Here is a 13,828-nt window from a genome sequence, read left to right on the forward strand (position 1 = left end):
ATTTGGATATGGGAGACTCGACCTGTATATGCTTTTTAGAACCCTGCTAACATTTATTTCTTTTTCTTCCACAGATGGCTCAAATCCGTATACCCTGAAACTGTGTTTCTCCACCTCCTCCCATCTTTAAACCTTTTCATTAGGATTTGTGAACACAGATTCCATGTTGTTCTCTGCATGATGAATGCATTGTAATGGATACACATTATGGGGTGTTGAAATCAGCAACATGTGTTTTATAATATTATTTCTTGTATAATTATGATGCTGATAATGTCTAGAGAGTACAATTGAGCGGATCTAGCTATTGCCCAATGACAGCGCAATATTTCCTGTTTTGAGGTTTTACCTTCCTTGTGTTGTCAGCACACACCATATATTGCAAATTGTAGCCCTAGTATTAGAAATGTGCTACTTTACATCTACTAGTGTTTTTATCAGTGTGCACCCATTAGCTATATACATACTGAGCTAATATTGCATACTGCATATATATGAATATCTGTAGAAACAACTGGCATCACTAAGGCTTGAGCCCAAGCACTTCCTTCATGTTACTGATAGTGCATACCCATTCAGCAATACAGACCTTAGAACATTTTACAATTTATTTTAAATGTATTTTTACAATCTTTAGTTTTAGGAATTTTATGCAAAAATCACTTGTGGGTTTTTCTACAATTTAAGTTTTTAAATGGTAACAAAATACAGCCAAGCATGACATTTGCATAGATTTGGGAATTTTTTTCAGGACAGACAGAAGTATTTTATTGTATTACTAGTTATTAGCATAAAGATACAGGAATTGAATGCTGTAAGGCCCCTTATCCACTGGCATGGCATTTGCGTCAAAATTGGTGGTTTAAAAGCAAAAAAGAAAAACTGTAAAAAAAATTGACATTTAATTTCATTAACTTGCAAAGGCATTATTATTGCAAACTACAGATTTAGTTTTTTTGCTATGCAGAAGACAACGTTGATACTGCATACATATGTCATTGTTTTGTAATGTTGATAAATGGACACTTTGCGGCACTGTCCGATAATATTTTGACTTTAGTGTAGTGCAAACCATATAGTAGCTTTCTTATTGAGGCGTAAAATGAATATTATTACAAGCCTGTAGAGCAGTGAGAGTAATGCTACATCTCCGGGTGTAATCACAGGGATGATGAGTGAATATCATGCCCACAGAACTATTCATTTGGTGTGAAATTAGGAGTATTTTGTCTGCTTTTTTAATGTAAAGTATAAGTAACTAGTAGTAATGTAGATGGAATACATGATGATGTTTCATGGTAGTAATGGAATTCGTCAAAGCTGAAATCCGGTCATCAAGTCCTAATATAAAGCATGGGGTATGTATGAAGCTACCATGCCTAAAACCCCTACCTAGCTGTACAATATGGTACTATTTCCATATATATTTTTGATTATTTTAAGACCTCCTATGAGAAATGTTCAGTCTGCATTTAGGCTTTGTGCTGTTAGAGATCATATTGAGTTTATTGAGAAAATAATACTTTCCTAGGAAATTATAGATGATCTCTTCAGCACGAAGACCTACAGGGACGCCAGGCTGTCTTTATGCCACTCTTATTTTCACAGCAGGTTACATGAACTGTAATAGTGACCGTAGGCAAACAGAACAATCCCACAGTCTATATGAAATAGATGAAACCATAGTTGCCATTGTCAGTTTGTGCATGTGTTTTTAAGTTGTTTTGCTGGGCATACACTGCCAGATAAAATGCCTGTCAGACCGACAGACATTTTAACTGGCAGCCTGTCACCCAGCAGATATCGTGGACATATACTGTCAGATACCTCAGTGTATAGGCCCGAATATCTATGCTCCGCCCCTGGGGAGGAGACATTTCTCCATTCCTTTCCTGGGAAGGAACAGGGGAAATGCCTCTCAGTCGGCTGTGGTGGGTATACACTACCCGATGCAGCCACCATTTAACATATATTGCATCAGACAGGCATGCTGGACAATCAGGCAAGCCCGACTAATTGATATTTTACCCTCAGTCTCCTGCACACACAGTGCAATTATCCGGGGTATCTGCTGATATTGGGCGGATCGCCCCGATATTTGTATAGAGTATGCCCGACATTAGTGTCCATATTATGTTTACTTATCTACGTTTTAATACCTTATTAGTTTAGATCAAACCACAAACTTCATTAGTCAAGTATCTCTTGTATATAAAGTAAATGACCAATGTTAGCAGGTTTTAGAAACAAGTCATCTGAGAAGTGGTTAGTATTTAGGCAGCGCTCTATTAAATGCACTCTTGGCCAAACATAATGTAAGAAAGTCTTTTTGCATCACTATCAAGGATGCTTGTGGTCAGAAACGTTAACACTAGGTAAAAAACAATGGATTTCTATGGAATGACCCGCTATGTGGTGCCTTTGCACACCAGTCACGTGCTGCTTAGTGACTTCATCAGTGGGTGGGGGTCCCACCCACCCTTACCTGCTTATAATCATGTATTTTACATGTGAGCATTGCAGTGCTGGTTGTAGCCTATAGGGGATTTAGCACCAAAAATAAATACACACTACTTCTATATAACATGTCAGTTAAGCGTATTGTGTATGACTATAAACGTTACAAGTTGTAAAATACATTGTGGAATATATTTGTTGTGGGTTACACAACATGGAAAAATGGATGGAAATTAGTTAAATTCATTTTTTTTTTAATGTACTGCTATTTTTACCTGTAATCTACAAACTGAAAAAGGACATGTATCCCAATATGCTCATTTTGTCTTAAATTTGCTTGGGTAAACTCAAAGTAACAAAGTAATTCCTGAATAAAGTATCTTAGAGGCTAGAACAAACATGAAAGTCTGGTCACGTGGGCTGAAACACACGGTCCTAATGGGGTAACTTACTACGTTCTTCTTCAGGGGATATTTGTATGATCCGTTAATGAATAGCCTTAAATTGCTTTGCTAAAGTGATAACAAAGTACTATGTCCATGATTTTTAACTAGCATATAACTAGTTGTGCTGTGCTTTTCTCTCCTACAAATCTTCATAACCTGTATTCTATCATGTGGAATAGTGATGATTGGCCCTGTGTTGTGCAATGCCCCTTCTTCCCAGCCGCCTTCATCAGTGATCAATAAGACCTGCTGAGGCCTGGGGACAAGTTTGAGCATCATTTGATTTGTATTACACATTTTAAGTAACAGCTGTGATCTAATTAAACATGCCGTATACTGATGTGTCACATATTTGTCTATTGTCGTGTGGGACATCCTCTCCTATATCTGCAATTTTCTTTTCGAAGTGTTTTTAAATAATGTATATGCCACACTTTACCTTTTTAAACTATTAACAGCTGTGTATATTTGCATAGATACTGCTCCAGAATGTAAATGTATACCATCAATTCAACTGAATAGACATCGAATAAATGTGGAGAACATTTGTCTTTTAAATCTAGGCTATTTTTTTAAATGCTGAAAAAAGAACAAACAAAATAACAAAAAAATCTAGTGTTTGGTTACAAATGACCTTTCAGGGTAAAACCTTGCCACGGTATATTAAGACATGGCTTTGCACCTGCATGTGTGGTATCGCTGGTTTTTAATGCAGGTACCACATGCGGCTTGTTCTGTATTTTAAATTGTGACTCCTGGGTCAGAGACTGCTGAGGAAAGTAGATCACAAAGCACTGGGATTATACAAGATTTACCAGAGATTAAGCAACAAACAAGCAGTGCTGCTATTGAGGCAGGGCTTGACAAATCCCGGGGGCCTGGTCGCCATGGCTACCAGATTTTGCTCCCTGACTGCTAGATTTTGCAGTGAGGGAGGAAACAGATCCTCATCAGCTCTGGCAGAGATTTGTGCCTTTAGTATTGCAGTGTTCATATCATGCACAGGAGTGCATGTGCTGAGTGTCGCCTGCGGTGACTGCTGTGCCTGTGCCCGTCCCGGCCTGCACTGACGACTCCTCTACATCCTGGCCTGCTCTGATCCCTGCTGTCTGTCCCAGTCTACGCTGATCCTTCTCTACGTCCCGGCTATCTACTGTCTCCCATCTCCGGCTGCATAAAGCTCTCTGGTAGTAGGGTCTATGCGTGGCCAGGGATTGCAGAACGGCTTCAGAGGGATAGTGGTGTGACCATGAGGGGAGGGGGGGTTTGTTGTACTTTCTGGCACCATTATTTTAAGTGAAATGTGGTTCGTTATTACTGGGGGGTGGAGCAGGGGAGCTGTGCAGAGCAGTGAGGGGGCCTCCATTTTACTGTATCCATTCAACTGCGACCATTTTGTGGACTAGTATAGTGTGTATAACGGTTGCATAACACACAGAGCTGTGCTCCTCACGTAATTATTTTGGGGGGGCGGTGGTCTGGCTCCTAGATTTTAAAAAAATTTGTCAAGCCCTGTATTGAGGAATCATTGAAGTAACAAACAAGCCGTGCTATAATCAAGGAACGCAAGGTGCGTATCCATTACACGAGTTGTAACCATGCAATTGTTCATCATCCTGTGCAGTGTATAATGTGCCCACACTGAACGATATGTCCTTCAGTGCAAGCACCCACCCTCATCCCCAAACGGGCACAACCTGTCTATCGACAGGTTGGCCTGCATGTTCAGGCGATGACGTGTGCCGACAACGACCAGCGGGAGCGCACATCGCTGGTCGTTGCTGGCTTTTTACTGCACGGTTAATGAGCGATTGAACGATTACAATGACTTAGTCGTTCAATCGCTCATTTTTCTCGTCTAGTGGATACGCACCTAACACATGAGAAATGTTGAAACACTATATTACAAATACTTCAAAGACCACTCACTGCTTTTGAGATATGACAGTAGCTTTACCATGAGGGGATTATAATATTATTTTTACAATATTGTTAATAAACAGTAGGGCTCTGTTTTATTTGTTACTGATGTAATTAGTGCTGTGTGTCTGTGTTGTGCAGTTTTCCATGTTGCAAGTAAAGTTAGCCCCAGGGAATTCTTATTATCTCTCTTAAACTGACATTGAGTGTAATAAAATACAACTTCACTAACATTTCATGATGTTATAACAGTTTCTGGGAATAGGAGGCAGTCTTCCATGGGCATGGTATAATAATAATAAAAATAAACCATGTCTTTGAAGCATTTGTACACAATGTTTAAAGTGAATGGACGGGTATTTTATGAGCTGTATCTGAAAAATCAGTGCTCTTGAAATACACTAATAATATTTTTTTGACCTATCCTAATATAATGACAAAATGCCAAAGTCTTTAATCCGTTTTTATAAGACTAGTTACCTTATAAACTGTAAAAAATAAAAACATAACAGGGTTTTATAGCTTTTTTTTATTGATAAAATCTGCACTTAAAAACAGTAATGCAACAAGGTATATATTATTTTGAAATCCAGACAAACTACAGCAGGGGTATTCAACATATGGAACCATACATCCCAGCATGCACTGCCACGGTTTTGATATTGGGTCATGATAAAATGGTAGCAGGGCATGCTGGGATGTGTAGTTCCACTGCAGCTGGAAGGTCACATGTTTAATTCCCCTGACCTACAGCTTCAATTGAGCGAACCACTGTTTATTGAAGCCCTGATGGGGGAGGTCTGGGTATTATAACCCCCCCCATCTCTTTACCTCTTAATGCTTTTTGTAGGGTAGGTGGTTATTGTCTTGTGATCACCAGGCAATGATGTCTAAGTGGGCACCATTTGAATGAATGAAGAGTGCCCATATTTTGTAGGAGCCAGGATAGGGGGTGATAATGAAGTCTGATTATTACAACACCCCTACAATTTTCTTTGGCTGCTTAATGTTTTCTGCAATGTATGGTCTTCTTATCTGGTGATCACCAAACAATAACTACTAAGGGGTCAATTCATTTGCAAGAGGCTCTCTTTTTAAAATGAAGAAACTTTTAAGTTTATTGCAGCTAGGATTGAGGAGATTTGTGCTCTTATCCCTCATCCTTGAACTTCTTAATGCTTTCTGTAGTATAGGATGTAATTGGTGGTTAGACGTGGTGAGCGTCTAAGTCGCACAGCGCATGCTTCAAGGTACATTACCGTAGTCGCAGTTATTTTTATTCGCATTGTGATTGACGAGGAGCGTTTGGGGTAGGTAACTGGAGTGGTAGCTAAAGCGCAAGCGCGTCGCAACTGTTTTCAGGGTGTGTCACAGCCCCTGTCTGCGATCCAGTATGCAGATAACATGGCTCCAGCCTCTCCGTACTTGTGGCTATTCTGCACGACCGTATGGTTACTCAGAAGGTCGATTAAAGGATCTGCAACAGATGCATCTTTGTACGCAGCCGCTTGATTTCCGAAAGTTGGGCGTCTCAATACATATCCTGGCGCCTGCAACATTTTCATATTTTTACACAGACGCAGAAGCAACGGCATTAGCGTACATCTCTGGATGAGGCCCTTTATTAGGCGTTTCTTCTCCCAGCTCCCACAGAAAGAAAGTGATGCTGGGTGACCTATTATTTTTACTACTTTGAATACCTTGAAGCCAATTAATTCGATAAATTGTGCCCTTCAGAATCCTGCAATGTTCGTCTATGTATATATTGTGCAATTACAATAAGTGGAACATTGCAAATGGTAGATCCTGGCCAAGCCACTAATTGGGTTGCTCTCCCCCTTTCCAGATGAGTGCGAAGGATGAGTGGGACTTGCACATACCATGTTAGGTGTATATGTGTAGGACAAATTCTAATTATCCTTAGCTTTTAAGGGATTAAATCATATTGCGTTGTTATAACGATGTGCCTGATTCAGATCTGGACGCAAAGCCGCGGACGCACGCTATGGGCGATTGTCAGGAATCGTGCGCTCTTAACACAAAGACTGGACGCTAATTTGAGTGACAGTGCCGTTAGAGGGTGGTAACTGCTTGTGAACGGGGGAGTGGATGTGTGAACGCAGGCGTATCTGGGCATATTAATGGCGTTTTATGGGTGTGTATAATTAGCAAAGATGCGTCATTGTACACGTCACTTGGTTGTATTTCAGTCTGCTGTGATTGCGGTGGGGTAGGGTCTACCTCAAATGCTGCGTCCAGGGCCGATGGCTCTTGATGTCACCGATGAAACAAAAACTTCATGGAGATGACATGTGCTAAGAGAGAAAGGTGGGCGTCTTATACTGGCGTGCGTTCGTTCTGCTGTCGCTCTCGGGGCGTCCTTACACCAGATAGTGTGAGCGTGGAATTTGCAAACCCCGCCCCTGACAGCAGCGAGAGAGCGCAGCTTAGCGTCCGGGTCTGAATGAGCTCCCATGTCCATTATCTAGCTAGAGAATTGAAATGCCCTGTCTGGTACACTAAAATCTCCCATAAACTATTTAATACCAAATCAACTGATGTCCATGGATAAAATTTTCATTATAGAACACAATTACCAGAGGCAGCTTGCCTACTCTTTTTCCCCTATCATGTATTAAATGCTGTTAAGGTGGGTATATGACTATATGGCAAATGTGTACCTACTATGTAAGCCCATCCTTGCTCCCGCAGGTCGTCCATCGTGGTCTTAAATAGCGTGCCCCTGTACAGACAAGTGATCCAACCAGCAACGGGTAAGGAGGATGGTTACCCGCGTGCTGCTGGGAGTTGTGGTTTGGTGTAGGCTTAGGAGTATATCGGTACTGTGCACTGAGCCTCGCTCTAGGACTACAGAGACCATAATGCAAAGTGAAGCCGCAAAGCAGACAAATCAAGGCAGCCTAAAAATAAAACCTATGCTAGGTCCGTCCCTGCATTGACTGATTCCGCTAACATGTACACAATTCATTTATTATGTGTTTCGTGTTTAATCACCCATTCTATAAAGTAAGCAAACACTTCAAACTAAAAACCATATAAGGAAGATCCCAATGGGATAAAAAGTTCAAAGTAATATTAACCTTTTGAAAGCCAAAAATGTTAACCAAAGGATGGATTGGTAAGTAGAAATGCGGATTCATTATCCACTTTTGCAGTGAGTGCACCAGAAACACATTGCTTAACTAAACTAACTTCATCATCAATAAAAGTATTTAATGTAAAATAAACCTTTGTCAATGCAATCATTATTAGATGCATCATCAGCAATGACATGATAATTTAAACTAAACTGAATTTTTATTTAGTCCCAATCCCAATGATAGTACTAAATAAGCCTAAAGACCTGAAACGATACATAAAGAAACAAATTTATTTTGTTATGTAATCAATAATGATCGTTGATTGACTTGAAATTCTCAACAAAATAACTTTTTCCATTTTGCATAGGCCCGGATTACTACTAGGTACAGGTTATTAGAAAATGTGTGTGTATGTGTATATATATATATTATTGATTCCTGTAAGTCGCTTAAGAAAGAATTGCTTTCCAGTCCAATCGTGTGGTTCCAAAGCACAAAAAGTTATTTATGTAAAAGGGATAACACGATGTAAGATTTAACAATTAGAGTAAAAAGCAATGAAAATAGTACAACCGATACATACGCATGCGCACTGGTCCCAGTGTACAGTCATCAATCCAGAAGTCTGCGGTCGCTAGAAGATGTGTGTACACTGGGGTCAGGACACAACTTATATACCTTTACAGGTTTCAGAGTTAACAAAGGGACAAATTGACAGGTTCTCATTGGTTCTTGCTTCTGGTCATTGGTCCGTTCATACGGTGTCATCAGGGCTATGGCTCAGTCCTCCAGCGGTTACATTGTGTAGCTTCCTGTCGAACAACTGGCTACAACACTGCATACAAGTTATAACATTCTATTCAATAACTCCCTATCATCCATAACTAGCGGACGCATGATGCGACTTCTTTGCCGATAGAAACGGATGTCTGCAAATAAACGGATTTAGTATGATAGCAAACATGACATGTCCACTGTTTCACATCATAATTATTAGATAACAATACCGTTAATAATTCTGGTTATTAACTATAATGTGTGGGAACCATTTTATATGTATGCGTTCGCATATGTGCGTCTGTGTATTGAAATAGCAAATATGTGTCTGTGTGTGAATATGCATATGAGCATCTGTGTACATATGTTTATATACATACGAACGTCTGTGTGTGTGTATATATATATATATATATGTGTGTGTGTGTGTGCGTCTGTGTAATGTGGATTCGCATGTGTGCGCACTGGATTGCACCGAAGCAAAGTAGCGTCCTAGTAACACGTCATCCGACCATAGACGACTATAGTCAGATAATAATTGTAACGCGATCATAGCCAATTATTTGACTGACAGTCCACCCTTTGATAGCAAACCTAAAACTATCACATTCTATTCTTAACCTTTTTAGTCATGCATAATAAATTATTATCTAATGTTCTAGACGGTATGACAACTCGGTCACTGAACCGTCAATAATGCATTTCAAGAAAGGGTAAAACAACCCTTATACGCACTAAGAGGATCTATAGGGGACCATTGGTAGGATGTGGGACCTCATCGAACCTATAAAGGAAGTTTGGGGGAATTGAGACTACATTATCTATGATGTTTAACGGAACATTTACAATATATTTTATTATACATGACAAAGCCTATTCACATGTTATCTGATAGTACATTTCAGGATTGTAATGCAGTTCTTTATCAACCTTAGTACCTATACCACCACCACTCACCACCATTAGGCTTTCACTTTTACGATTTACCTTGGTGGTACATTTTCCACACTTCAATACAGTAAGAACACATCTGACACATAAACCAATTACTAAAATGACAACAAGTATAAGAATAAGGAGCTTATCTACACTAGCAATCATTTCCTGGGCCCACTGCCCTAGACCGGAGAACCATTTTACAGGTTTTAGCCATGAGAACCAGTCCTCTACCTTTACCTCAGTCTCGTACAAAGAGGTATTATGGTCTTTCCGAAATTCCCATTTCAGTTGTAGGATTTCATCTATTCTCCGGTCAATCACCTCTTTAGGGTCGTTCGTGTTATTGGTGATGTACGTGCAACACTTGACACCAAATTGGGTGGCCAAAGTCACACAATATCCACCAGTAATAGCTGTCAGGTAGTTTAACACTAGCCTATGTTGTACCAATTCCTTTTTATAAGCCTGTAGCTCCTTACCCGTATACCTGAAAGTGTCATCATACATCTCGGTGATCTTGTCCATTAATTTAGCCAGGTCTTGGATGTATCTAAAATGTAAAGTTCCCAGAGTGATCCTGGTGGGATCTAATGCTACCAAAATTTGGAAGCCAGTTGTTTCACTAATCAACCGCGTGACTATATGTTCTTCACCAGGGATCATATTTCTTTTGTCACGATGTTCATACTGTGTGTGTATGTATGGGTGTGGTGCGGTTTAATGGATAGAAATCATTTCATCACGTGTAAGGGTCATCACCTCAGGGACCAATTTACCTATAAAACTCAGAGATAACCAAGAATATGCCCTTCTTCTACATTGTCTGGGAGGACATATGGTATATTACGATCCTGCACAATATCACAAAGTTTTAACAAAACTACCTATGCCTATTGTCCGCATCTGCTCAAGACATGTTTCAGCCTGAATAACATTTTTACAATAACCCATAGGAACTTTTCCAATAGTTACCACATTCGGTTTGTTCCTATGTCCTCGTCTCTGGTGTTCTTCACTAATGGTGTGGCGAGCCATTGTCTGATCCAATAAGTCTGATTCCCAATTCTCCAGTCTTTCTATGTATGAACTGTTCAGACACAGCAAAGACCGATCTACGGAGTATTGGCGGAGCTTTAAAATAGGGGACCTCATGAAGTTATACTTCCCGTCTATGGACCTCCCTCCCCGAAATTCAAGGACCTCAGAGAAATTTAATGGGAATGGTACTAATCCTACATTATGTTGTCCCTGAGGCACGTAAGTGCACATCCAACATTCAGTCTGGTTTAAGACCTTACCCACTAAGGAATGGTAATCCTCTAAAGGATGCCCACCCAAATACAGATTATTCTTGGACTGGCATCATTGGACGCACTTCTCATCAACTAGGGATCCACAGTACTCACAGATACAATATTCCTCAGACAATAGCCCCTCACACTGTCTCCAAGTTCCATGGCTGACAGATCTATTAACAATCCCTGAACTGAATTTGACCATAGGTTGCCCTGATCGTTCTATTGCTCTCTCCTCTGACTCCACTCTATCGACATCACTATCGGCCTCCCTCTCCGTCATCTGTCCTCCGTCACAGAAATAGGAAATTCTGAAACAAATAAGAATGAGAAGAACCCTGGAACAAGAAAAAGAAACAAACATATCGCCACTCCATTGCTGGAATAGTAATCTGTACACGTCTCTGGCTCGGGTGTTTTCACGGCAGTCTTTAGTTCTCCCATAACAGGCACGCAATCGACAGGTCCACGTTGTCTGTCTCGACTTCGTCTTGTACCTCCTTCGGGTGGTTGACATTTCTGCAGTGAGTGGAATGGACCAAGGTATCTCTTTCTGCTACCTTCAAAGATGTGGCGCTTGTCATCAACACCTGATAAGTACCTTCCCACCGGTCTGTCAAACAACCTGAGCGTAAGAAATTTCGGATCATAACATATTCTCCAGGTTCAACATCATGACAGTTTGTTTCTGGCATATCGGGTAACAACATTTTCAGTTTCTGTTGCTGTTGTTTCAGCTGTCTACTCATTTTTATAAGATATTGCACAGTAACCTCATTATTACTCTTCAAATCATCCTGTGGACTTATAATCAAATGAGGTTGCCTCCCAAACAGTATCTCAAAGGGGGACAGATTAAGAGGAGGTCTGGGAGTGGTTCTGATGCTATGGAGGACGAGCGGTAAGGCTTCTGGCCATCCTTATCCAGTTTCAGCCATGATCTTACTCAGTTTATTCTTAATAGTACCGTTCACTCTCTCCACCTTCACACTGGCTTGCAGTCAGTAGGGGGTGTGAAGTCTACTATTGATTCCCTTAGCTTACACATGTTCTGGAAAACATTACCAGTGAAATGAGTACCCCGATCACTTTCTATGATTCTAGGGATACCGTATCTGCATACAAACTCCTGAACAATCTTCTTAGCAGTAAAAACCGCAGTATTAGTGGCAGCTGGATCTGCCTCTATCCAATTAGAAAATACATCAGTACAAACTAATACATACTTGAGATTGCTGCAAGGTGGTAATTGAATGAAGTCAATTTGTATTACCTGAAATCTGTCGGAGGGATATGGGATGGCTCGGTTGGTATTGTCTTCCCGACATTCCTCAAACAAGTCAAACAGGACATTGCCCTCTTTCCAGCTTGAGAAGAAAAGCCTGGTGCACACCAATATGCTCTGACCAACTTGCACATACCTTTTCCCAGGTGAGTCAGACCATGCACTGCCTCAGCCAAGCTTGGGTAGTATGCCCTGGGAACAACAGGCCTACCTTGTCCATCTCTCCAGAGTCCAGAGGACTCCTGACCACATCCCTTCGATCTCCAGACCACCTTTTCCTGTAGGGAACACAAATATTTCATTTCTGTGTGTCTATTGTCTGGAAGACCATCACTTTGTTAGTTTGTTGGTTGGTATATTTATGCGTAACCCTGCTACCCATTTGGCAACTTCATCTGCTCTGTTATTGCCCATCGACACCCGGTCTTCTTCGCATGTGTGGGCTTTGCATTTGATGACAGCTACTGCCTTTGGTAGCTGAATTGCTGTCAGAAGTCCTTTCATGTGTTGTGAATGTGCTAATACTACATCCTCGCTCTTATAACCCAGAAGAGCAGTTGCAGCAACACTTCTTAAACACATAGGGAGTGATCTTGTCACAGTGTCCAATTGTGCACTGTAGTATGATACAGCTTTGCTAGCGTCACCATGTTTCTGTGTGAGAACACCTGCTGCGCAGCCATCAGCTTCCGTACAATATAACTCAAAGGGTTTTTCATAATCTGCTATTCCCAAGGCAGGTGCTCTCATCCGACTACCCTTAAGTTTAAGGAAAGCCTGCTCTGTTTCCTCAGTGTGTGTGACACGGTCGGGTTTTGCGGATGAAACTAAGACCTGCAATGGTAATGTCAAAATAGAAAAACCTGGGATCCACGTCCTGCAGTATCCACACATGCCCAAGAAGGTACGGATTTGCGGCAGTGTCATGGTCTGTATGGCCTGAGTTCTGTTCGTTGTCAAGTGTCTTAGCCCCTGGGTTAGACAGTGTCCCAAGTATTTGACCTTAGTCTGGCATGGCTGTAATTTGTCCCTTGCAACCTTGTGCCCTGTTTGTGAAAGATGAAGCAACAACAGTTTAGTATCATTTAAACATGACATAAATGAATCAGTACACACAACAAATCATCTACATAAAATATTGCACAGTCGTGTAAGGCCTGAGAGAAAATACTGGGGCTATCTATGAAACCCTGGGGAAATTGTGTCCATGTATATTGTACCCCTCTGTAGGAGAATGCAAATATTGACAGTCAGGGTGAAGAGGAACAGAGAAGAATGCAGAACATAAATCAATGACAAACGGTGGAATCTGCATGAGAATGACAGCTGGATTGGGCACTACGGGGAATTGGCTTTCAACAACTTTGTTAGCCCCCCTAAGATCCTGTACTAATCTATAGCCCCTCCCCCCAGTCTTCTTTACTGGAAAAATGGGACTGTTGGCTGGACTAGCTGTACGAATTCTTGTTGCAATAACCTCGCAATTATGGGATACACCCCTAGCTCCACCTCAGGCTTTAATGGGTACTGAGGGATTTTTGGAGCCTGCCTACCACTCTTCAAGTTAACCATTACAGGGGCTACATCTGCCATCAATCCAGTGTCCTG

The 13,828-nt window shown here is 41.0% G+C and overlaps 1 protein-coding gene and 1 pseudogene across 1 annotated transcript in view; one reads left to right on the top strand and one right to left on the bottom strand.

The window, feature by feature from the left end:
• Nucleotides 1–3,478, top strand: part of HNRNPLL (heterogeneous nuclear ribonucleoprotein L like) — a 49,730-nt gene extending 46,252 nt beyond the window's left edge. Inside the window, exon 13 of the mRNA XM_088477427.1 lies at nucleotides 75–3,478. Coding sequence (XP_088333553.1) covers nucleotides 75–130 — 56 coding nt within the window. The 3' untranslated portion in view covers nucleotides 131–3,478. The remainder of the gene's footprint in view (nucleotides 1–74) is intronic.
• A 48-nt stretch (nucleotides 3,479–3,526) lies between these two features.
• On the bottom strand, nucleotides 3,527–11,218 carry LOC148518664 (uncharacterized; annotated as a pseudogene).
• Nucleotides 11,219–13,828: the final 2,610 nt, after the last annotated feature.

Source organism: Taudactylus pleione, unplaced genomic scaffold, assembly GCF_031769625.1.
Source record: "Taudactylus pleione unplaced genomic scaffold, aTauple2 ptg000201l, whole genome shotgun sequence".
In the NCBI taxonomy this organism is placed as follows: domain Eukaryota; kingdom Metazoa; phylum Chordata; class Amphibia; order Anura; family Myobatrachidae; genus Taudactylus; species Taudactylus pleione.